We start from the raw sequence: 22,340 nt of genomic DNA, 5'->3' as shown, positions 1-22,340 counted from the left end.
ATGCAACATATTTACCTTTATTTGCTTTTTATTTCTTCAGAAAGTACTGCTATCCATTCATCATAAACTCAAATGAAAATAGAATTCTGTATGTTGTTGTACCAGGAAATGGAGTATGTAACCGTTGTAACTTTCTCGGTCCTATCTTTGTAGAAGTATGGCCAACAAAAGGCACGCGTTAATTCTGGAGCAGTATTATATTGCCTCGTTCATTGTATCGTGTAAATCTCGTTGTGTCTCTGACACAAGTGCTTTTCACTCGGGAATTTTTACCTATTAGAGATACTTTTGTTATTTATGAATGCAGTTCTTCAGCTGTGGGAATAATTCGGGCGCGATTAGAAGTTTGTGATTGAAGGTTTGGATGAACCTTCATGCAATCACCTGTCTGTCAGAAAGCTGGCCAGGATTTTGATGAGAATACCGTGATTTCATTAGAATCATTTGTGGCTGTTAACTGATTTGTTTTGTCAGAAACTGCAAACGCAAGGCACTTTCTTGGTTATTTGAAGTGTTTACAATGTGTAGATAAGTATCTTCTACACAAGGCAGCAAAAACAAACATGCAAGAAAATGAGAAAGTTATATGAGGCGGGATATGTGATTACCATGAATTACAATTAATATAGCTGAATTGTATAATGTGAGTTATAATTTATGAAATGTGGATGTTGTAAAACTGTTGTGAGCAATGTTAATTTTTCACCAAGTATTTAGTAATCTTTCTAAGCTACTCTCCATGCTGATGTTCATGTATTTGTAGTTTTTTCAGTGCAAAGCTCCGTTATTGTATTTTAAAATAATTAAGAAAAGATTCACCTTATTCTGAACCTACCGTGAGGTCCACTTCAACAGCCGAGAATCAGATCTTCTCCATGTAACTCCTGCAGTTCCTTATGCGTGGAAGAATAGATCCAAATGCAATATGGATAAAGATTTATGTGACATTTTTGGCTGCAAGTTTTATTAGCACATTAATTATATTACATTACATCATTTAAGCAATGAATATTTAACTAAGCATTATTCATAATTGCACCTTTCCTGTTCCACCTTTATAAAATGACCCTGCATAAAAAATATAATGAATCTTTTCGTAAGAAAAATATAAGCAATTACATGAAAGAGCTAAAAATATCACAAGCTAATGAAAAATCTCATCTAAAATTCCATTGGGTACCTTTGGCAGTGTGTTTTATCTTTTGATATAGTACCAGCTAACTGAAATTAATCTGCCCCCGTATAAATGTTAGAGTTTCTGAAACTATGTATCTGACTGCAGAGATTACACAAAGTGATGTTTAAAATTTGCCTTGTGTGATAAATTTACAGTAGTACAAACTTAACCTTTTAAAGTAAAAGTTTTCTTCAGAGGTAGAATACAGTATGAAACGCATAACTTTTTACCTAGTTGATTGTAACTTTGATTACCATTCAGCTCATCTTTGAAGAGTTTTGCATTTCAAAATATATAATTCTGTATATGTATAAACAGTAATTATGTGTTTCGATAGTGGAGAAATGCTGCTGTTTGGCTTCTGATTCCAATTAGTGGGTGTTTTCCGTCCTGTGCGCTTTAATGTCACGGGGAACCATAAGCACTAGAAACTTTTATCGATTTCAATGCAGAATGATAAAGCCAGAAGTGACGCTGCCTGTGAGAGAAAAATACAAACTATTAAAAATACATGTCACTTTTCCTGGGTTTTTAGCTGCGAAAGCATTGTAGTACCTAATGCTGCTGTGCATACAGTTAATATTATAACGGAAAAACTTGTAACATCTGGAGCTGTAAAGAGCTCTAAACTGCAGTGCTGAGATGCTGGAATGTGCTTCCCACGGTGTAAATCCTCTGTGTGGGGCCAGGGAGGGAAACCGTCGGGGTCTGGTAAAGGGACTTTGGTAACGGTCGGATGCTTTGCCGGCCTCGGTCAGGACTGGAGATGTGGGTGCTGCCTGGCTGTGTACCCAGTGCTCGCCTTCAGAGGGGCCCAACTCATTTGTTTTAAGCAAAACCACTTTGATTTCCAAACCAGGCGCGGGGAAATTGTGGATAAGTGTAATCACTTCTCGAAACTCCGAGTCCAGCCTGGCAAACGCTTCCTGGCAGGGAGGGCACACGTTGGCATAAAGAATTCTCATAAAGTCAATGAGATCCTGCAATGGTAACAAGAGTGTCCATAGGCATCAAGTTAGTGATTCCAAAGGTAATTAATTACTCCATTGAGTTCAATTAATTTAAAAATTTGTATATGCTATTCGCAACTCGTATTTAAATGTCAGAAGTCTAAACTAGATTAATAGATCAATTAAGACCCAATGGTGGAAGTTTTAGGAGGTGTAATTAGACCAAACCTAAACTTTTTTTTCTGGGGGGGTGTGGGGTGTTGTTTAAAGGGACAGGGGGTGTCAGTGAGCTGACATGAGTGTGCTGCAGCTTTGTTTATTGAACTTTGCTTTTGTCTGGATGTGTAAGATGTCCGTCAGCTTTTGCAAGACATTTCTAAAGAAAAGTTCAGTGCCGTTAGAGCACCAGAGGGGGTAAAAACATTTTTCACTGTTATCTTAATGGAGATTATAATATAAAACAGAATAATTTGGGGGAGAGTGTGAAACATTCGCTTTGTCCAGGTGACTTCATTGTCTCTCTTCAGTGTCCTCATCCGTTCTGCCGGCGGAATGTGTATTGCTTGAATGGCTCCCAGCCCCCAGGTATTCCCGCACGCTAGGCACTTACTGCTAAAAGATTAAATGTTATCTTTATTCCTTCCGGTTTTGTAGCAAGAATACTATAAGAACAGAAGTGCAGTAAGAAGCAGGTTGGGAACTGGGGAGCCCTAATCGAGATTTCTGTTACTAAAATGGGGGTCTGTGCAGAGCCTGGGGAAACTCAGTTTCTGTCCTAAGAACGCGTGCGCTCGATCTGGACGGCTCGTATCTATATTGATAAATACAAATACTGTATAAGTACAAATACATTGATAAATACTGGTTTGGAACAGTGTCAGATTTAATTCCTCCATGCTCTAGGCTTAAACTACAACGTCTTGTGCTGTACTTTGTAGTCAAAAATTTGCTGTTACTTTTTCACTTAATTTTAATGGAGATGCTAACCCCTTTGGAGCTGCGTGGGCAGCTACCATTCGTTTTAGCAAACAAAGAGTATCGTCTCAAAGACGTGTGTGAACATTGATCAAATAGGTTGGAAAAAATATTGGAAAAGAGATGTAGAATAGTTGTGGGACAAGAAAAAGAAATACATAAAGAAACTATATACGCCAGTGAATGAGCGAGTATGAAATAGGTGAATAACAAAAAGCATTAAAAAGCAAAGTTATCATGAATTAATCTGTGCTGGGGTGACTGTCAGCATAGAAAGATGAAATGATTCTAAAAGTAAACTGTGGCTGTTTCTAGATATTTTTAAAACACCAAACGATGGGCAGAAATAACATATTTGCCAGGTTTCAAAGACTTGTTAAGAAACTGAGATTGTGCAAAACAGGACAAAAAAACCAGTAATGAACAAGTAGAAAGATGAATACTTAGAAGAACATTTTAGAAAGCCATGAAGGTTAAAACAGACATACAATAACCCAGAAGGCACTGGAGAAATCAATAATACAGGACTATGGCTGCAGTGGTATTACCAGTAGGGTCACAGTACGGGTACCATCAGTTTCAAAGGGCTTCAGGATTTGGCACTGCGCTTCCCAAAACGGTTGTGCAAAGGCACTGGTATTTACTGCATTGTCCAGCCTAAATGTTCTGTGGTTGAAAATGCTGCACATTACGTTAGATGAAAGATAACGGCCTAAATAGAACCCGCTGTCTTTCCTATCAGCAGGAATGATTCGTTTGGTTCAGTGGTGAACTATTTGCCTAAGAGGGCTGGATATATTTTAACTTCTCTGTACAGAACATTAACTTCTGTAAAGCACAGGAGCACGTCTGATGCCTGATCTTAATCCGTGACCCTAAGATTCATTCCTTGAAGCTGAAAGTGAAGAAATACAGTCAGTCAAAGTGTCTGTTTGATTAAAGAAATATAATACAGAATATAACTTCTTAAACTTGAGAGTGGAATATTTGTTTATCTAAACGTTCTTTGATTTTACTAACGTGTCTAGCAAAAAATGCTTCACTCTACTACTGAAGAACAGCATTTCTATTTCTGTGATTTTTTTTTTCCTATTTCAGAAAACTAGAAGTAAAGTTTGCTTGTAATAAATACGCAGCGGTGTTCTCTATCTAGCCTCATCACAACCTCATTTTTCCATCATTTAAACGTTAAACAGGTCTGTGGTTTTTAGCCATAGCGGCTTTGATGATCAGTTTTACTTCTGATACGAATTGCAGAGACAGAATGGTTGGTATTTTAGATCAGATCTATTTAGACTGTGCTAATTTTTGGATTAGGATCAACTCTGATTACCTTAGAAGGCCTCTGAAGCAACTGTTGCAGTTAATGCTAAATTACAGAATTATTTTTATCCTCTCTTTTCACTCGCACAGCAGTAGCGCTGAGCTCCCTGGGAGACTTACTATCTAAAAGGCCTTGTTTAGTGCAGAGTTTTCACTGAAAGGCCTGGAAGCATATAATCATAATAATTCAGTTTTTTTCAAAACAAATAAAATCTTTATGGAATATTTATAAAGCCATTTGGTTTAAATTTAATAACCTTTTAAAATATAAAATAAGGGTATCGAGTGCACTATTTGAAATCATTTACTAACTTTAAAATGTCAACCATTATAGAAAATCGAGACTGATACATTCAAATGAGATCGTTCTTATTCTCCAAAGTCGTAGTAATTTTGAGTACAACTTCCTGATCTTAATTTCATACAAATATGAAATTCTAACGTAACATTTCTAGAGCGCTCAGTCCTTCGGCTCCTGTCCACAAACTGCTCAGCAATTTTCTTCTCATTTTGAAAAGATGGTTGCTGCTTTGGGATTGCTTCTTTGAGTCAGTGCTTCTGCTGTCGTATGTTTGGAGTATAGGTTTTAAAGCTCTCTGGTTTTTTGAAAGTTTGCCTATATTCAGAATTGATAGATTTTAAGTGCTTTGAACAGTCATCCCCATATGCTGTGATCTGAGCCTTTGTCGGTCTAAGCTGTCCTTGAGAAACCCAGTTTTTCTCACAGCACAAATTCAGAGATAAACCTGGGAGATTTATCCCATTGACTTCAGTAAATGAAGAATTTAATCACATCATTTTTAGCAGTTTCTGACTTTTCCTCTTTTTTCACTGTTTCAGTCACCTGAGCCCAAGCAGTACAAGGACCTTTTTTGCTGTTACATAGTGATCAGTCACAGACATAAATCCAGATTATTCCTCATTTAAAGCCCTTTACTGCCTAGAGCAAGGTTGATATTAACTTCTCGTTCACTTTCTTATGATATGTTCTTCTTTGACTCTCTCTTTTATAACTCTGTGAAGGGGGATAAGCAGCTTTGGTTGGTTTTGCTGTCGTTTGCCCTCGGTTTTTTGCAGCGGAGGCTGTGTGAAGCCTTTCCTGCCCTCAGAGGAGCTGCTGCCCCAAGAGGGCTCTCGGGGGCACCCACCAGCCCAGCAGGACCCACCGCTCCCATCCGCACGCGGTGCCGTGGGTCATCACCGCTGTGCCCCCGTGCCATGAACGGCACAGAGAGAGGAGAACTCGCCCAGATGTGCTTTGCACAGACCAAAGGCTTGAATCGCAGACTGGGCATTTAATGAAGACTCTGTTTCCCGTTGTGTGTCTGCTTACGGTGCTGGAGCTCCCGCAAGCTACTGGCAGACAGCAGCTCTCACGCTGCAGTTAGGTACAGCTTTAGGGAGGTAACAACCATGCGCTGTACTTTTGCTGTGAAGAGGCAAAACACTTTCTAGTGGTTTGTAAAGAAGCTGATAACAAATTTATAAATCTGTATCAAAAATGTCACAACTCATATTACTTTCAATTGCTCATAAATATAATGTGGATCATTTTCCTTGATCAACTATGTAAAATTATACCAAGATTTTATGTTTCATACCAACATAATATTTCAGTTCAAGAACTTTAGCTCATGTTATGAAGATGGAGTATATTATTCTCATTTGCATCAGCCTCAGTCTGATGTAATTCTTTTTGCAATAACAATACCATTTGAGCTTTATTTTTATCTAAACAAAATTTGACCAACGTTTTGCAAGTAAAAATCTCATCTTAGTTATCTCCTACTCTGTTACAGGTCAATGCACAAACTGACGCAACTGGAGAGACTTGATCTGGGCAATAATGAATTCTCTGAACTGGTAAGAAATGCACCATTTTTTTAACAGAAAGCCTGTGTGTTATGGCTGCTCTGTGTACAGGGCATTAATTTTGTACTTAAAAGGCATTATTGTATTGTGGTCACATGCTATGGTCACACATCCTTGTAGAATAGAAGGTCGATCGTGGTTCACGAGGTGAATGTTGATAATACAATATCGGGCTTCGTCTACACCAGGCTTCTGCGGTTCAGATCAAGGTCACAGCCGATTGTTGCTCTGAGGTGGTGGCTCCTGCTGGAGTACTTCAACGTGGGATGAATTGTTCATCTCACTATAAATACCAGTGTCGATGGGGTGTTAATTTCTTAATATCTATCAGTATATCCTGCAAATATTAGCAATTGCAGAAATAAATTTTGGACTCCAGAAGCGGTTTCTGTGCCTAACTTACCTCAAAGATGAGAATTGGGTTCCCTGAGATCTAATAGCTTTCAGGAATTTTCTCTCATCTCATCATTTCTCATCATAGAAAATAATCAAGTTGCCGTTCCCTTTAGGTATGTTTCTGCTACATCTGCAGGAGCTGACGCTTCTCCAAAACAGTATGAGGGTGTTTAAACTGTGTTTTAAAATGGGCCTGTTTGTAAGGAGAGCTCACTGACTTCTTCCTGCAGGAGCTGTAAAGGGAAGAGAAGCAAAACTTAGAAAAACTGCTGCCTCATCATTTTTGAGACCTAACACTGCTAGGGCTATTTGGGGGGGCCTGTGCTTTTGTAGGACGATAAATAAATACTGGGACGCTCACGATTGCACTGATGGCAAAATAACTATCTGTGTGTGCCTTATCCACCGACAGCCTGTCCAGTGACGGTTAACCCCTGGGAGCCAAACCCCCTTTCCTCCAAGTCATAGAAAAACCATCTGTACAAATAATGTTGCTGAATCAAGGCTTACAATTTTCTGAGGGTGATATTTCCTGTAGCTTTAATTAAAATTAAGATAATTTCACTTTAAACAAATTTTGAAATGTCATCTAGTAGTAGAAAGCTGTAGCAAATAGTCTACATCTGGTTCATAGACAGTGCGCTATCTTCTCCCCATTATGGTTATAACCCTGCTAATGTTTACTAATTTGTGCTGCTATCTAGGAGAAAATAGATGGTTATAACTCAGATTTTTAATTGAAAATAGATTATTTTTTTTTTGCATAGATAAGTAGTATAAAATTTTCAGAAGTGGTATTTGGAATTTTGATCAGAAGAAAATGCTTCCTGAATTCAGGGTGCGTCTTTGTTGGGGTTGGTTTGGTTTTGTTGTCTTTGTTTTAAATGACTCCAGCATCATTCTATGTTTTTGCATCATAGCATGCTGTCCCCTAAGAATGGTAAATCAGTAGTCCAGTGGCCCCATACTGCTATTAGGACTGGACTCCCTGAGTTGACTCATTTTTCAGGAAGCTGGTCCAAAAATGTAGGAGCTAGAATCAAATGCCAGAAGCAAATTGGGCCAAGAGGCAAGGGAGCGGCATGAATCTGCAGCCGTGTCGTAGGAAAAGTGATCCTAGTTTAAATCAAGATCACCTGAAAAAAGGGATCCAAAGGTTCTGTTTTCATGAATTCTGAAAATCTGAGTTCCTTCTTATTGAGAAAAATACTGCCTAGAATTGGGGAGATGTGGAAGAGCTTAGTTTCATTGACAGTCCGTCCCTGGACGATGGAAGTCCCTTCCTGTGCACTGGGAGGCTGTGCTCCACACAGACGGTCTGCAGCAATAGGCATGGGGTTACAAATAGAAGTAGCTGCAAAAATGAAGTGATTCTGTTCGTTCGTTATCTGGAAAGATTATACGAATCATGTGTTCCTAAAATAGAAATTGTCACTTCCTAAATAGCAGCCATATTTGAGTGACTTAATGTAATCAAGGACGGGAATAAGTAATCTGTGTCACGGGTCTCCGGGAAAACCAGAACATTACACCGCGAGGTATGGGTCAAGGATTTGAAATCTCCCAGTCTTTGAAGCGTCAAAAAATGGCACAGAACAAATGATAAAGAGCAATTGCATGCCTCTGCCTGAAAGAAGGGGGAGGCTGATGTCATTCTTTCCAGAGTTTCAGAATTCTGGTGTCAGCAGCAAGGCCTTAGAAGAAATTTTGAAAGAAAATAGTTAAAGGTGGGGAGAGAAGGAAAAAGGATAAAATGTAATATACTTTTATTGAAGATTAATGTCGATCTTCAATTCAGGCTTGACACTAGGAAACATCTCTTTACCAAGAGGGGGGTCAAACCCTGGTACAGGCTTCCTGGAGAGGCGTTCGATGCCCCCAGCCTGGCAGTGGTTAAGAGGCGTTTGGACACTGCCCTTAATGATAAGCTTCGGTCAGCCCTGAAGCGGTCGGGCAGTTGGACTTGGATGGTGATTGTAGGTCCCTTGCAACAGAACTACTCTACTCTATACTATTGTATTCTGTATTGTGGCAATCTATGTGGAAAATGAAAATATTCTCCACAAGTGCATCAGCAGAAGCATTTCTAGCAGAAACAAATAAGAAATTTTTTATACCACTTATCAAAACATCAGTGAGATCTCATCTGGATTATGGCCAGGCTGGATGAGGCTTTGAGCAGCCTGGGCTGGTGGGAGGTGTCCCTGCCCAGGGCAGGGGGTGGAACTGGATGATCTTTAAGGTCCCTTCCAACCCGAACCATTCTGTGATTCTCTGATTCTATGGTATGCCATAATTTGTACTCAAGAAATTTCAAATCAAACTGTAATATGTACAAGAGAGGAGGAGGCTGTTGCCTTTTAGAAGGGTGTCTGTCTAATGAGGGGAATTTAAAAGAAAATTAAAGTTGAGAGGGGAAATTATGATTATCTCTAATAACCTTAGTCAGTGAACACTCTGGAGGAATGAAGAACCATTAATCATCACAGGAACAAATAGTATAAAATGACCATTAATTAATTTAGCCTGGAAAGTAGAAGTGGTTTTAACCATTGAAGGACAACAAAATTTCAATAAATTTATCCAAGGGAAAAGAAATTATCCTCAAAATATTGGCTAATCATTTTTTAATAGAAACACATTATGTGACAACATGGAAAACTGAGGGATTGAGCTCTGCAGATGAGCAGGTTCCTTCTTACCCGATGGTGCATCAGGAGCTTCTCCCATAACGTGCCTTGTGACCTGGGCAACTGGAAAGTCATATTTCTTATGGGAATTACAACATTCCCAGGAGCTTAGAGCCCAGGAGATAATTAGAGGTCTTTCTTAAGGTCCTGTCACACTAGGCAGATAGATTTGTTTCTAGCGGTGTTGAAATAATTCCAGTGAAATAGTACTACAGACTTTTTAAATGCTGGGATCTGATTTAGTCTGAACCAAATGAAATATTTAATATCACTTTCTGGCAGACTGAAAAAAAATCTCTACAACTTTACAGAGCTAAGGCAAATTGAAAGTCTTGTTTTACCTGTGAAAGTGGCGTTTCGCGGAAAAAAAATACCACTTAGGCTGAAACTTGGAAGTGTTTGTGACCTGATAATTCTTGATTTTCACAGCTGTAATGAATAAGAAATGATTTGGGGAATTGCCTTTTCAGTTTCTCTCACTAATATCCTATAGCGTTGAAAAGAATAGAACATCTTCGATTAAAGCTTAATATTGTGATTTTAAGGCTTGATCGTTGCATACCGTTCTTTTAACTACTGAATATGACAGCTGCAGACATTAAATCGTACATAGATGTGGTGTACCCAGGAAAGTGTTCAGCAATATGCCTCTGTGAAGCTATTTTTATGAGTATAAATCATGCAAAAGGCAGAGTTTAGCGTGTGCTGCAAGCTGAGATTTGGTCTTTCTTTTCAGTGCGTTGTTCCTGAAGCTCCACAATTCTCACTTCTCTTATTTGCCTTGTTCATAAAGTGCATACTGCCAGTAGAGTGTTCAGAACAAGAACTTGTAAGGAGTCCTTCTTTGTATTCATTTCTTTTCCCAAGGGTTCTTAAATTTTATAAATTTTGAAAAAGAGCAGCATTGGTTAAACTAACTGAAATGAGCATACTATTCATGTCATTAATTATCTGAAAGTCTGATGTGGGTTATCAAAAAAAAAAAGAGGAAGGTGAAGAGGGAATCTTTTTTAAAAGAAAATACTGATTTATATTTAACTTTAAAAAAAATACCGATTTATTTTACTGTCCGTAATACTATATTCTTTTCCTCAGCCTGAGGTTCTCGAACAAATACAAAATCTAAAGGAGCTGTGGATGGACAATAATTCTTTGCAAATACTACCTGGGGTATGAACATTTATTTTATGTAATCAAATTATTTTGTGATATAGTGAACTCTTTATCTTGCAGTAAACAAATGTGCATTTTCTTGAATGGGTACATACTCCTAGTTATACAGTCATTAGTTATTATCAAGAAATAAAAGTCTCAGCACAGCCATTCATATAGAACCCCTTTAAATGTTGTGTTATTACATGATAGTGTCTAAACGGGGATGTGCCTGTTGTATTTGTTGTGTATGTTCATTGTGAGGGGAAATTATTTCCTAGTGTCTTCTCAGTCACCATGCATTAACTCGCAGTTTTATAAAAACCCACGTGTTTTAAAAAGGAAGAGGAAATATTAAATAATCTAAATAAACTTAAAAATAACAGATGGTATGTACAGATTCAACTATATTAAAAGCAATTCCGAGGCAGTGGAATAAAGATATATTCCTCTAGAAAGCACTCCATTTAGAAATGGAACTAAAAGTATTTTAAAATCTAAACACCAGGGTTCTGGTTATATATTAGTGCTGTCTCTGAGTTGTTGCCGCCCCAATAGAACTTTGATTTTCAATTTTCATTGCCGTAAATTATTTGAGATTTTCGCTTTAAAATACCTACACTGATGATGACTGGAGAAAGGGATCCCCGTCATTAGCATTTTGTCACACACGTGACATCCTACATTTCACACAATTTCCCTTCGTTGCTGCAGGGAAAATTTAGAACTCGATCTAGCACAACCACGTCGAGGTGTTGGAAGAAGAAGTACTTCCTCTTTCAGCTTTGAACATTTGTTAATCAAAATTCAAATTTTTGAATTGAGCAGTGACTGGTTTTTGTCTTTAAATTACATTCATCTTTTATTTTGTGTTAAGCAGGATGTTGGCACAGAAAACGATCATTTTCCATCACTGTCCAAATATCCACTTTTTGAGTGTTTTGTTAGTGGAAAAAAAAAGCTGATATTGAAACCACTTGTTGATACTGAAACCAGCTGGAGATCAAAACCAGAAATATTGCCGCGTTGTTGCTGCGGTGTGACTGAGTAGAAGGAATATCAAATATACAAGAGAGTGTGGGCACAAACATTTTAACCATTATTCTGTTTCTTTTCTATTCACAAATAAATCAGTTTATATATCCAGTGCTAAAATGTGCTCCACAGTCCTGCTGAGCTATCGTGATCCCTGGAGAGAGGGTATTTGGAGTTGAAGAAGTTCAGCGGATTGTGGAACCGAATCCCAAGCAGCATAATTATTTTCAGTGAATAATTCGTGTTTCCTGAATCTGATTCTAGTAGACCCTACATGAGGTTTTATGAAAGCCTTCTCCAAAACAAGAGGTTTAAAATAGTTAAAATTAGTTGTACATTTTGAGTGTTGAAAATAGAAAGGAAATACCAACTGGTAATTGATTTTAAGATTTAGAGATTTGCCGTGTTTCCCACGTTGGTAATACAGTTTTTAAAAAAGTAGTCAGTGCTAGAAACAAAAATTGTATTCAACAATTAACATGGGGAGAATGGCAAAGGTTGGGGTGAGAGGAAGATTTTCCCTTTATACAACAAGTCAGATACGGTTAAAGATAACATGAAACTGCCTCCTTGGAAGCAGAGAGCAGATCTCAGCGAGGTAAGAGAAGAAAAGGAGCTAGATTCATATTGTTTCGAAAGTACCTGGAGATGAAGCGCTCTTAAACTATTTTCCTTTTTCATATGTACAGTGAAAAACCACTAAAAGTATATGTATATAACTAAAAAACCCACTCCCACAAACATTTATAGAAACCATACGCTTCACAAGCAATTCCCATGGCTTTCCCAAAATCCATAAATGGCTGCGTAGGCCATGGATGTTTCTTCACCTGGTTTGAAGCCGTATCTGTGTGGCTGCGCAGTGCTGCAGCCCCGCGGTGGCTTCCTGCTGCCTTCTCCCTCCTCCGGGCTGGGTCACAGCCCCGGCACTGGGTCCTGGAGCCCGCTCCGTCACTCCGCACCCACCAGGGATACTTCTTCCACTTGTAGGTTTTAGTTTAAGGAAAAGGACAGCATCTTTTTTGTTGATTTTCGTGGTGAAATTTCGCGTCCAGAATGAAGTGACTGTCTTGTGATAATGGATCAAGAAGCCGGTTGTTTCTGCAGGCTTCAAACTCTTAACACACTACAAAGATTTTCCAAGAAATTAGGGAAGAATTCGTGTCATGTTGGTCATTGACGTTACAGCTGCAGTTAAACACTGTATTCACAAAACCGTACCCTGGGAATTAAGTGCTCATAATTGAACTATGAATATCTAAAGTCTAATTTTAGATTTTGTAAAATTCAGTGAACCGGTTTGACACAGAAAAGCTTTACCTGCGTGTCTAACCTCTGTGACCTTGAGGACTGCTCTTATGAGTAAAAGGGAATTGTGAGTAAAAGTCCCTTGGATCTGTGTCCAACTGAAGAAATAACGCAGCTGTATGACTGCATGAGAACCCAAACGTTCTGCAGATTTAATGAATCTGGATCAAATTAATTAGTTTGATACGTGTCGTTTAGTTTGGTACAGTTCCTGTTGCAGTTATCTGAAGGGGAAGGCTGTTAGACCACTGCGGTACTGCTCCAGTGAAATAACTCTTGTAAAAAGGATGCTGAGAGAACTGAATATCAGTCTGTATTACTATTGTTTGTCTTTAATTAAACTTAGAACCTGGCACGCAGTCTATATCTGTTCAAGTAATGCTTTGTAACATGCTATTAAGTCTATAGGGAAGTTAAAACAGCTCGTGTACCTGGATGTGTCAAAAAACAGGATAGAAACTGTTGATTTGGACATATCAGGATGCGAAGGACTTGAAGATCTCCTGTTGTCATCCAACATGTTGCAGCAACTGCCAGACTCCATAGGTGAGAAAAGCTCAGGATTTCTTGTCATCTTTTACAGGTCAAGATTTCATTTATACCTTTTTAATTTTTTTTAATGAAGAGACTCTATAATAGCTGGAACACGAACTGCCATTAAATTCCAAAGGAGTTTGAAACATCTGTGTCTGGACAGTCCATGAAGACCATTTTGTAAAGTCAGGAAAAAAATACATGGTTAGAAGGTATCGATTATTCAGATTTGCTACTTTAAAGAAATTAAGCAAAGAAAGATATCATGATCTAATCTAAATTTGAAATTAAGTATAACCGTGATTATGTTAACTGTTAAACCCTTGAAGGAAATTGCTGCTCTTAGTTACAGTAGTGTAATTCCGTATGAGAGCATTAAGCAAAGAAATAGTCCGAACTATTCATTTTCTTTTTTGACTGTATTGCATGCATAGAATTTCAGAATTATTTAGAATACAGAGAAATTCTGGAAGGTAAGTGGTTGTAGGTATACCACTCTATGCATCTGGATAATGCGTTGCAGTCTTGATCCCTTACGTTTTCTTTGGAAACACTTGAGGTTTTTCCTTTCTTCTGTTGCTTCTAGCCGGTGAGCCTACTACAGCACCATCGTCAGCTTTTTCACTTTCCTAAGTGTGTCCCTTGGAACATGGAACTGTTAAATTCCCCAATTTTAAATCAACTCAGTCGACTCCAGACTATATTTCTGACTAATAATACTGTGCTACATGAGTGTCAATGGATGTCTTTTACAGCTCTTTTCCATTTTGGTCTTCTGCAGCTCACCATAAATCCTAGAAATTTTGCTTTTGGTGCTTTTCTGATATGCAGATTGTTTTTTAGCGGGCACTTGGCTCCTGTATGAAAGGAGTACATGTTTACAGTTTGAATTACACGTTCTTGCAATTAGGTATATTAAGTTCTCATTTCCTACTGAATAGTAACAGTTTTAACAGAAGTAAAGCAAAAAGTCATTTTAATACTGCATTTTCAGATGACAGCTTGCTGCAATTCATTTTGGTGGAACTTTTTCCTCTTAAAAGAAAATTTTGTGGAAACCTAGATGTTTCTTGGAACGTGCTGATTTTGAAAAAGCTTTCAACAAAAATGTGCGATCGAATTGTGTAGCGTTTCTAGTATCTCTTTTAATTACATTTTCATTTGCTTCAGCTTTCATATTAATGCACATTGTGTTTAACATTTTTCTCTGTATTAGTGATTAATTTATGTTATTCCCAGCATTAATTACAGATAATAATTTTAAAAATGCTATTTCAGTGTATCCAGAGTTATTTCAAAGAAAAAACAGGTTTTGAAATGTTAACACTTGCAGAAGGTGGAAGTCTGTTTCAAGCTCTGTTTCCAGCACTGTAATGCAATATTTTTCCCATTGTTTCTGTCTTTACTTTTTTATTGTTTTCTGCCGTTACGCACTGGTAAAGCTGAAGCTTCATTCCCTGCTTGGTAAATGTTACCCAGTTATGCATCTGCTTACGCTTAGATATAGAGCAGTTCTTTTAATGGTAAGAATTAACTGCATATACGAACACGTTCAGGATTGATTCTGGTTTTCAGTCTGATTCTGATGTTCTGTCAATACCTACATCTTGGGAAGCTTTATAAATGTAGCATTTATTTTACATAATTTGCCTAATGTCCTGTTATGACCCGAGCACCTCTTAATCAAGGCAACAGGACTTGAATTCAGTTGAAGCATTAATAGGTAAGTAGAAATACTGCTCTTCCTACACGGATAGGTACCATTCGTTTATTTTTTTACATTTTTTTTTTCAAGACTCCAGAAAGACACTTAATATTTTACTTGCAGTTCAGCTTAACATTTAATTAGCGCTTCATTTTGGTGAAACATGTTTTCACTGGAACAAGAATGTGTCTGTGTACTGTCCTATATACAGATGTTTCCTAAAATCTGGATCAAAGTTATTCAGTGTTAGAAATCATTGTTTCTTTAAGGATATGGGAGATTACAGAAAGTGAAAAAGATTCTTGTGAAATATTTTTCTATTACTTCTTCCTTACCTGTTTTGTAGGACTGTTGAAAAGGCTTACAACTTTAAAAGTAGATGACAATCAACTTACGATCCTGCCAAATGCAATTGGAAAGTGAGTACGAGTCTCGTGATTTTCAACATGAAGTAAAATGTGTTTTCCTCCTGCTTCTGGAATGTGTTTTTTTTTAAATAAAAAATAAGACAAAGCTATACTGAATTATAAAATAATTTCAAATTGTGTGCCTAACACCCAGTTTATAGCGTTTAAATTTGGAGCAACATTATTACTTCTGGGGACTTATATTGGCATAAGTGGTAAGAAGATGAAATGCATCACATTTTCCAAGAAAAAGAACAAAGGTATTTTTCTGTATGAATCACTTGATTTAGATGATTAGAGCAGCAAAAGTAGAAGAAGTAGAAGTATTTGGGGGAATACATCTGTTTCCATAGCAACAGCCAGTACTTGATGCTGAACAGAAAATGGCTGTAAACCTCCTATGTATGAAGATTTCTTAAATATTGAAGTAGCATAAATGAAAAAGTCATGACAATTTTATAGGTGTATACATCAAAATATGGAAGCATCATATAAGTAATCTTATCATGAAACGCACTAACGATGCCCTTTAGCTATCATTTTGTCAGGCAATGCATGATCACTGGTGCAAAATTCTGTCTTGTCCTGCTGTGTGTCTTCAGCTTTTTGCTAAATGAATTCTGCAATTTGTTGTAAAATTCAAGGCGGATGCCAGCCTGGCTCCAAGTATGGAAATAGGTGATTCTTTATATTGTTTCACGCTGCACATATCCCTTTCTAGCAGAACATATTTTTATCACCGATATTTTTGTAGAATGCCTCTTCCTCTACATATTTTAGTTCTGAAATGCCATATAGACTGATATCTGGAAAAACATTCAGAATACGTGGTCCCTGGCCACCTTCTACAGCTGTAGCTCTAGTGTCTTCATCACCCTCCTTGCACCGGCGGTGGTGTTCGTGCAGAAGCAGCGGAGTTCAGCCCAGTAACGGTTGTGTGTCTGGTGTGACTGTACACACGGTGTCGTGGGTTGGGCCGGTGCGTTACTAGTCCTGCATCCATTTGACAGTAATAATTTCAATAATAATGTAGTTGTTGGTAAGCCAGGGAAAAAAAATATCCAAATTTGTGAACTATTACAACGTAGCAACTGAAAGCTCAGGTTTGCCTTACCATGCTGTGCTTCTTGCAGCATCTTTAGATTTATGAGGTATTCATGGAGAGCACTAAAAGTTGGTTATATGAATCAGAAAAGGAGAAATTTTAAAAACATTGTGTAGCAATAAGTTCTGATAGGCAGTGAAAGCTTGTAAGGCTCAAAGCTGCACCAGACACTTTGCAAAAAGGTTGATAGAATGTCCAACATTATCTTTAACAATTTTGGGGGTCAGTTTTTAAAACCTCTCATGAAGGTGCTTTCTCATTTATTGAATTGTTCAAATTGAAGGGGAATCCCTCTTTTTTTTAACCTAATATTTGTTCAATATTGTTTGGCGTGGAGCCTTAATTACATTTTTTTAAAGATACTGCTGCTCCAAACGGTGTATATGCAGAGCAGTGCGCTAATCACCTAGTATTATCACCTTATTTTTGAGTGATTGGTGGTGCTTTTTAAATGAAGTACTTTCGTTTAATGAGGACAGTGTCTCCCACATCACAATGAACTTCCTTGCTCTGACTCATCCGTTTGGATAGTTTCCTACTGGGTCGCTCTCTCCTAAATGGTAGTTGCAGTACCCACTGCAGAGTGTGTGATTGTCACACAAAGATTAGCTGTGTGGAGGAGGGAACTCTCCCACCAGGGACCAATTTCGTGATGAGACACGGAGCGCTTCAACGCCGTCTGAGTCGATGTTGCTCACAGTGAACTGCCACCCTCATTTTTGGCAGTCTTGTTCAAAGGGCAAGCCTGCGAGCGGCATTTAGAGTTGACGCAGCAAGATACTATACACGGTAGACCCAGCTCAATGAAACATTCCTCATAAAATCAATGGATTCACATTAAGTACCACATTGGACCCAAAGACTGGAGGGGTTGGCCGCAGGAGCTGAGCGAACGCCCGTGCTCCCACTTTGTGGGTAGGACCGTGTCACTGTGAACTGCCTCGTTTCAATGGGTGACAAACTGAACAGCAGCTGCATGTCTGATTTTTGTCTGCCTTGCTTTAAACCTGTGAAGAATGATCCGAATTTAGCCCAAGAAGACAGTAAGGTTAATGATGTTATAGCTAAATGCGCATTGTCAGAATTATAGCTGTTATTGTCAGCTGACTTTCATGCACAATCCATGATGTGCAAGAATCACTTTCTGAAGTTCATACTTTTTTATCCATGGTAGTTATAGAGATAAAATACAGTTTCACACTGACTTTTTTGGTTTTACTTGTAAAATAAAGAAATTATTACTTATTTTATTATTCGTTTGTCTGCTGGTGACGCCATCAGGAAGGAAAGAAGCTGAGAATGTCCCTGCCAGACAATACCTTTCAAATAAAATTTTATTGTCTGATAAAGTCATTCTTCAATGTCAGGGAAACTTCCACCGTTACAGTTCAGAGTATCAGATTTTCCAATTGCTATTGGAAACATAGTAGTTCTCAATTAGCTTATCTATTTTCAAGCTTTTCTGGTTGTGTTATCATCAGTAAAAGGAAGAATGTGTGCATCTTGCTATTTAACAAGCTTTCCAGTTGGACTTGCTCTGCCAAGCACATATTCTGTATGAAGTAGGTAAACATGACTGAATTTTCCTTTGCTGAAATTGTTTTGTATCTGGTTTGAAATAAATTGTGGTGGATACAGAGCTTGTATTAAAGAAAAGCTCTAACCAAACCTGGCAGAGCTTTTGGATATATTCCATGCCTCTCTCTCACTAATCACTGTATGACTCACTTTGGTTTTTCAGCCTACTGAAATACAGCAATTAGAGGAAAGTTCTGAGAATTCCATGTTAGGAGTAGCTATTTCTGGTTTCGTGTCTTATAAAATTTGAAGGCTGAAAGACCTTTTTTTAATTAAGAAACTGGAATGAAGGTAGGTTAGACATACAGTGAAAGTCCAGCTGTGACTCATATAAATACTAAGGAGCAACACTTGTAGCAGAGGTAAACTTTTATTCACATCTACCAAATTATTTGGAAAAAAACCAGTCAATTTTCTGGGCACCTAGTCCCTTCATCAGTGGACAGGGAGGTGGCAAATATTGAGGAAGAAATAATTGCTTGCTATTTAACCTTGCTATTCATTAAAGCACTCAAGAGAAAAATGTACACAGGGAGCAAAAAAGGGGCCGGGGATGATGGCGTTTGTAATGGGTCACACACGACTTGTATTCCAGGAGCTGAACGAGCAGTGCAGTACAGTGTTCATCTCAAGAATTTTTATACCCAGCCTAATTTTTTAGAGATTCAGCAGATACTTCTTCATAATATTTTATATGTGTGTCTTTGTGCATAATATACATGTAGTATGTATATATTTTGACATATGTGTATGTATAACATGGATTACAGATATATTCCTCTTTGTGTTATTTGCATTAGCAAAGGTCAAATTGTTGACTGTTAATCAGCAAAGATAGATAGATGTTTAAGTGTTCCCTGGGAGCAGCTGCTGTCTTCAGGGCGAAGCAGCCCCTCGGGGTGCTGAGGGCTGTGTCACGGGCAGGGCAGGCTCCCGAAGAGCAGCAGAACAGCTCCGAAGGCCGTTGGGTACCGGAGCAGCGCGGGGTGGGTGGTTCAGGTGCCGAGTGTCAGCATCCTGCGTTGGCGCTTCCTTGGCTTTCGTCCTGCCGGCTGCTGTCAGGGAAGGGAGCGGCTTGTTCAATGTGGGCCCCTTTCGTTTGGGACTCGGTACAAAACCTCCAGCTCATTTCACAACCTCTTCGTGGATAATAAAATGCAGGAATGCACTGAATGGCAGTTCCGTGCAGTAGGAGGCTGTGCTTTATCCGTACACACTGTGGGCTTCAGTTCAACAGGGGACTTTCAGCTGTCTCTATTTCCTCCTCCCTCCTGAAAACATGAGTACATGGAGGAAAGGTCAGGTCTCTCTTTTCATCAGGTGACAGAATACAACAGTCTAGGAAAGGAGATACGAGACAGAAATGGAGATTATTTCATTTTTTTTAAAGAGAGAACTTGAGCCTCAGGAGATTACTTACTTTAGCGTGCTTTGTTTCCGTCCTTGCCGTACAGATACCCTTTCCAGATCACTTTTTAACCCTCTTTCTCAACACGTGAAAGATAAGCACTTTGACAAACGCCGTGTCTGACTGCAGCAGGCTGAGAGTACTTGGCTGAGTTTGGATCCAAGCTCATACTTTTTCCCTAGTGATCTGTGTTAGAAATGAAGTCAAGTGCATCAGGGGGAACGGACCCTGAGGCAATTTCGCCTTCCCTTCCCTTTGCTCTCACCAGCAGTATTTCTTTGCCTGTTGTCTGTCTTTGCATGTTAAGATTATAAACTTATTGGTTTGATTCTTCAGCTTAGTACGAGTTGCCCTGATAGCTGTCTGTTTAAGTACTTGGAGTACTTCCTCACTACGGAAAGAAAGAATGATAATGTGTGGAAACTAAGCCGTCTTTCTTAAACTGTCTTACTGGGTAAGATTGATTAACAGCGTCCCTAATAGTTCCTAAAATCATATTATTATAGACTTCTCCTAGGGAAAACTGCAATAACGGTTCCCTCCTCGGGGCATGATGTCTGGAGTAGTCTGATGCTTTAAAACTTCCGCAGGGTTTAGAGTGTTAATTTTTGTTACCTACCCCTTGTATAGCATCTAACAAGTGTATTTACAATTCCAGTTTATCTTTATTAGAAGAATTTGACTGCAGCTGTAATGAGTTGGAGTCCTTGCCTTCTACCATCGGCTACCTTCATAACCTGAGGACGCTGGCCGTGGATGAGAATTTCCTTCCTGAGCTCCCCAGAGAAGTGAGAAGCTGATTCTGTTTTTAAATCACAAATTGAAATGTTCTGTGGCAGGCACAAGATTTCACCCACATTCAGACGAAATATCTGTTAAACCAATTGTTTCTGCACGATGTGGAAGACCGAATCTTTCTTACACACTCAACAGTAAAATAGTAAAACCAGTGAATTGGTAAATTCATGCAAAGATGAGAGTTATCACTCAGAAGAGTGGTGCGAGTAACCCTAGGCATTGCCCTGGTGTTACCGACACAGGGAGGGCACTATTTTCTGTCTTTGGATTCTGTATTTACTGGTTTTTATTAGTTAAAGTAAAAATACAATTTGGCCACCTCCCAACATAAAAAGTTAGTGATAATAAATTTTATCAAAGTAGGTATCCTGACATCTTTTGGTTTTTTTATTCCTATAGATTGGAAGCTGTAAAAATGTAACAGTGATGTCTCTGCGCTCTAACAAGCTCGAATTTCTTCCTGATGAAATTGGTCAGATGCAGAAGCTGAGAGTGTTAAATCTGAGCGATAACAGGTACAGTTCACATATTTTTTCTAACCTGTTATAAGAATTTATTTTATAAAACTTTTTAACTATGTTTAACTATTTTTTTTGTATTTGTAAAATTACATTTATATAAACTATATTTTAAAATATAAACATTATGTTTAGAATTACTTTATTTAAACTACAAGGAAAAAAACATCTTGATTTTTATTTTTTTTTAATCTTTATGGTTTGGTCTGAGTTTCCTGACACCCAAAGAAAAACTTGAATGGGGCCAAGATCTGGGTCTCAGTATTCTTTAACGGAATAAAATCTGTTTACTTCTTTTATTTCCTGCTGTTTCCATGCGAAAGTGTGATATTTGGCTTTTAAATGGTATGTACTTTTGTAATATTTAATGATTAAGAAATTGTGACAAGCTGATATATAGGAAATCATGAAATGCAAGTACACTAGCATGTTATCCTGACTCCTCTGAAATCAAAAGAAAATTTTCTATTTCCTTCAGCAGAGCAAAGGTTTTGGTCAAAAAGCGGATTCTTCTGTTCTTATGCACATGACTGTTCCTCTGAGAAACGGAATGCTTAAAATGAGCCTGTCTTGATACCAATCACGTGCTGCCATAGGCATCAGAAAAGACTGACATTTCCCTGAAATTGATACATGCGTATGTTCCCAGAATATGCTAATTTTCAGTAGACCCACAGAACTACAAGTTTGCTCGGCGGTGCAACAAACTGTGTGTGAATACCATTTTGTTTCCAGTAATTATTAAAGCGGGGGAGTTCCCGCTTTAGCAGGGGAGTTGGGCTAGATGATCTCTAGAGGTCCCTTCCAACTCTGAAAAATTCCGTGAAATTATCATCCGTACTCAGTAAAAAATAGGGGAAGGACTTCCCACATCAGTGCCCGATTTACTGTCAGCGGTTTCATTGCTGAAATTAAGGTTGACCATAAAATATGAAATGAAGTAATGTAGAAATCCCTGTAATATATTAATTTAAAAGTATTTGCTTAATTTTGTTAGATGGCATTACAACTGTGTATCATAAAATAAATTATGTATGGACCAGAACGTAAATTTAAACTTAACTCTAGTCTGTGTTGAAACTGGCCAAGTCCCAGAATCAAATCTGGGGTCTCTTGACTTTGGGTTTCGGACTGCAGTGCTTTCCCAGGGATGGGGAGCACTCTCCCGTCACTATGTCACCGCAGCAGTCTACCTTTGTGTTTTACCTGTACGGCTAGAGTCTGAAACAGGGTTTCAGGCAACATTTTAATGTCCCTGAGGGTGGCATTCGTGCCAGCAAAGGCAGTCCCGCTTCCCCTCCCTCTTCCTGCATCCTCATACCCTGTCCTGTCCTAGCGCCATTCTGTCCAGGCGTACAGTGATCTTGACTACGTGAGTGATACAGTTGAAAGCAGCCGATCAGAAATAC

At 38.4% G+C, this 22,340-nt stretch overlaps 1 protein-coding gene across 7 annotated transcripts in view; it reads left to right on the top strand.

Moving 5' to 3' along the window:
* Positions 1-22,340, top strand: part of LRRC7 (leucine rich repeat containing 7) — a 173,474-nt gene that overhangs the window by 103,821 nt on the left and 47,313 nt on the right. For all 7 annotated transcript variants that reach the window (XM_063345357.1, XM_063345358.1, XM_063345355.1 and 4 more), the window contains 6 exons: positions 6,225-6,288; positions 10,479-10,553; positions 13,280-13,424; positions 15,464-15,536; positions 20,274-20,403; positions 20,813-20,928. In XM_063345357.1, coding sequence (XP_063201427.1) covers positions 6,225-6,288; positions 10,479-10,553; positions 13,280-13,424; positions 15,464-15,536; positions 20,274-20,403; positions 20,813-20,928 — 603 coding nt within the window. The remainder of the gene's footprint in view (positions 1-6,224; positions 6,289-10,478; positions 10,554-13,279; positions 13,425-15,463; positions 15,537-20,273; positions 20,404-20,812; positions 20,929-22,340) is intronic.

The sequence above is a fragment of the Chroicocephalus ridibundus genome, chromosome 8 (assembly GCF_963924245.1).
Source record: "Chroicocephalus ridibundus chromosome 8, bChrRid1.1, whole genome shotgun sequence".
In the NCBI taxonomy this organism is placed as follows: Eukaryota; Metazoa; Chordata; class Aves; order Charadriiformes; family Laridae; genus Chroicocephalus; species Chroicocephalus ridibundus.
This window is presented reverse-complemented; position numbering and strand designations above follow the sequence as displayed.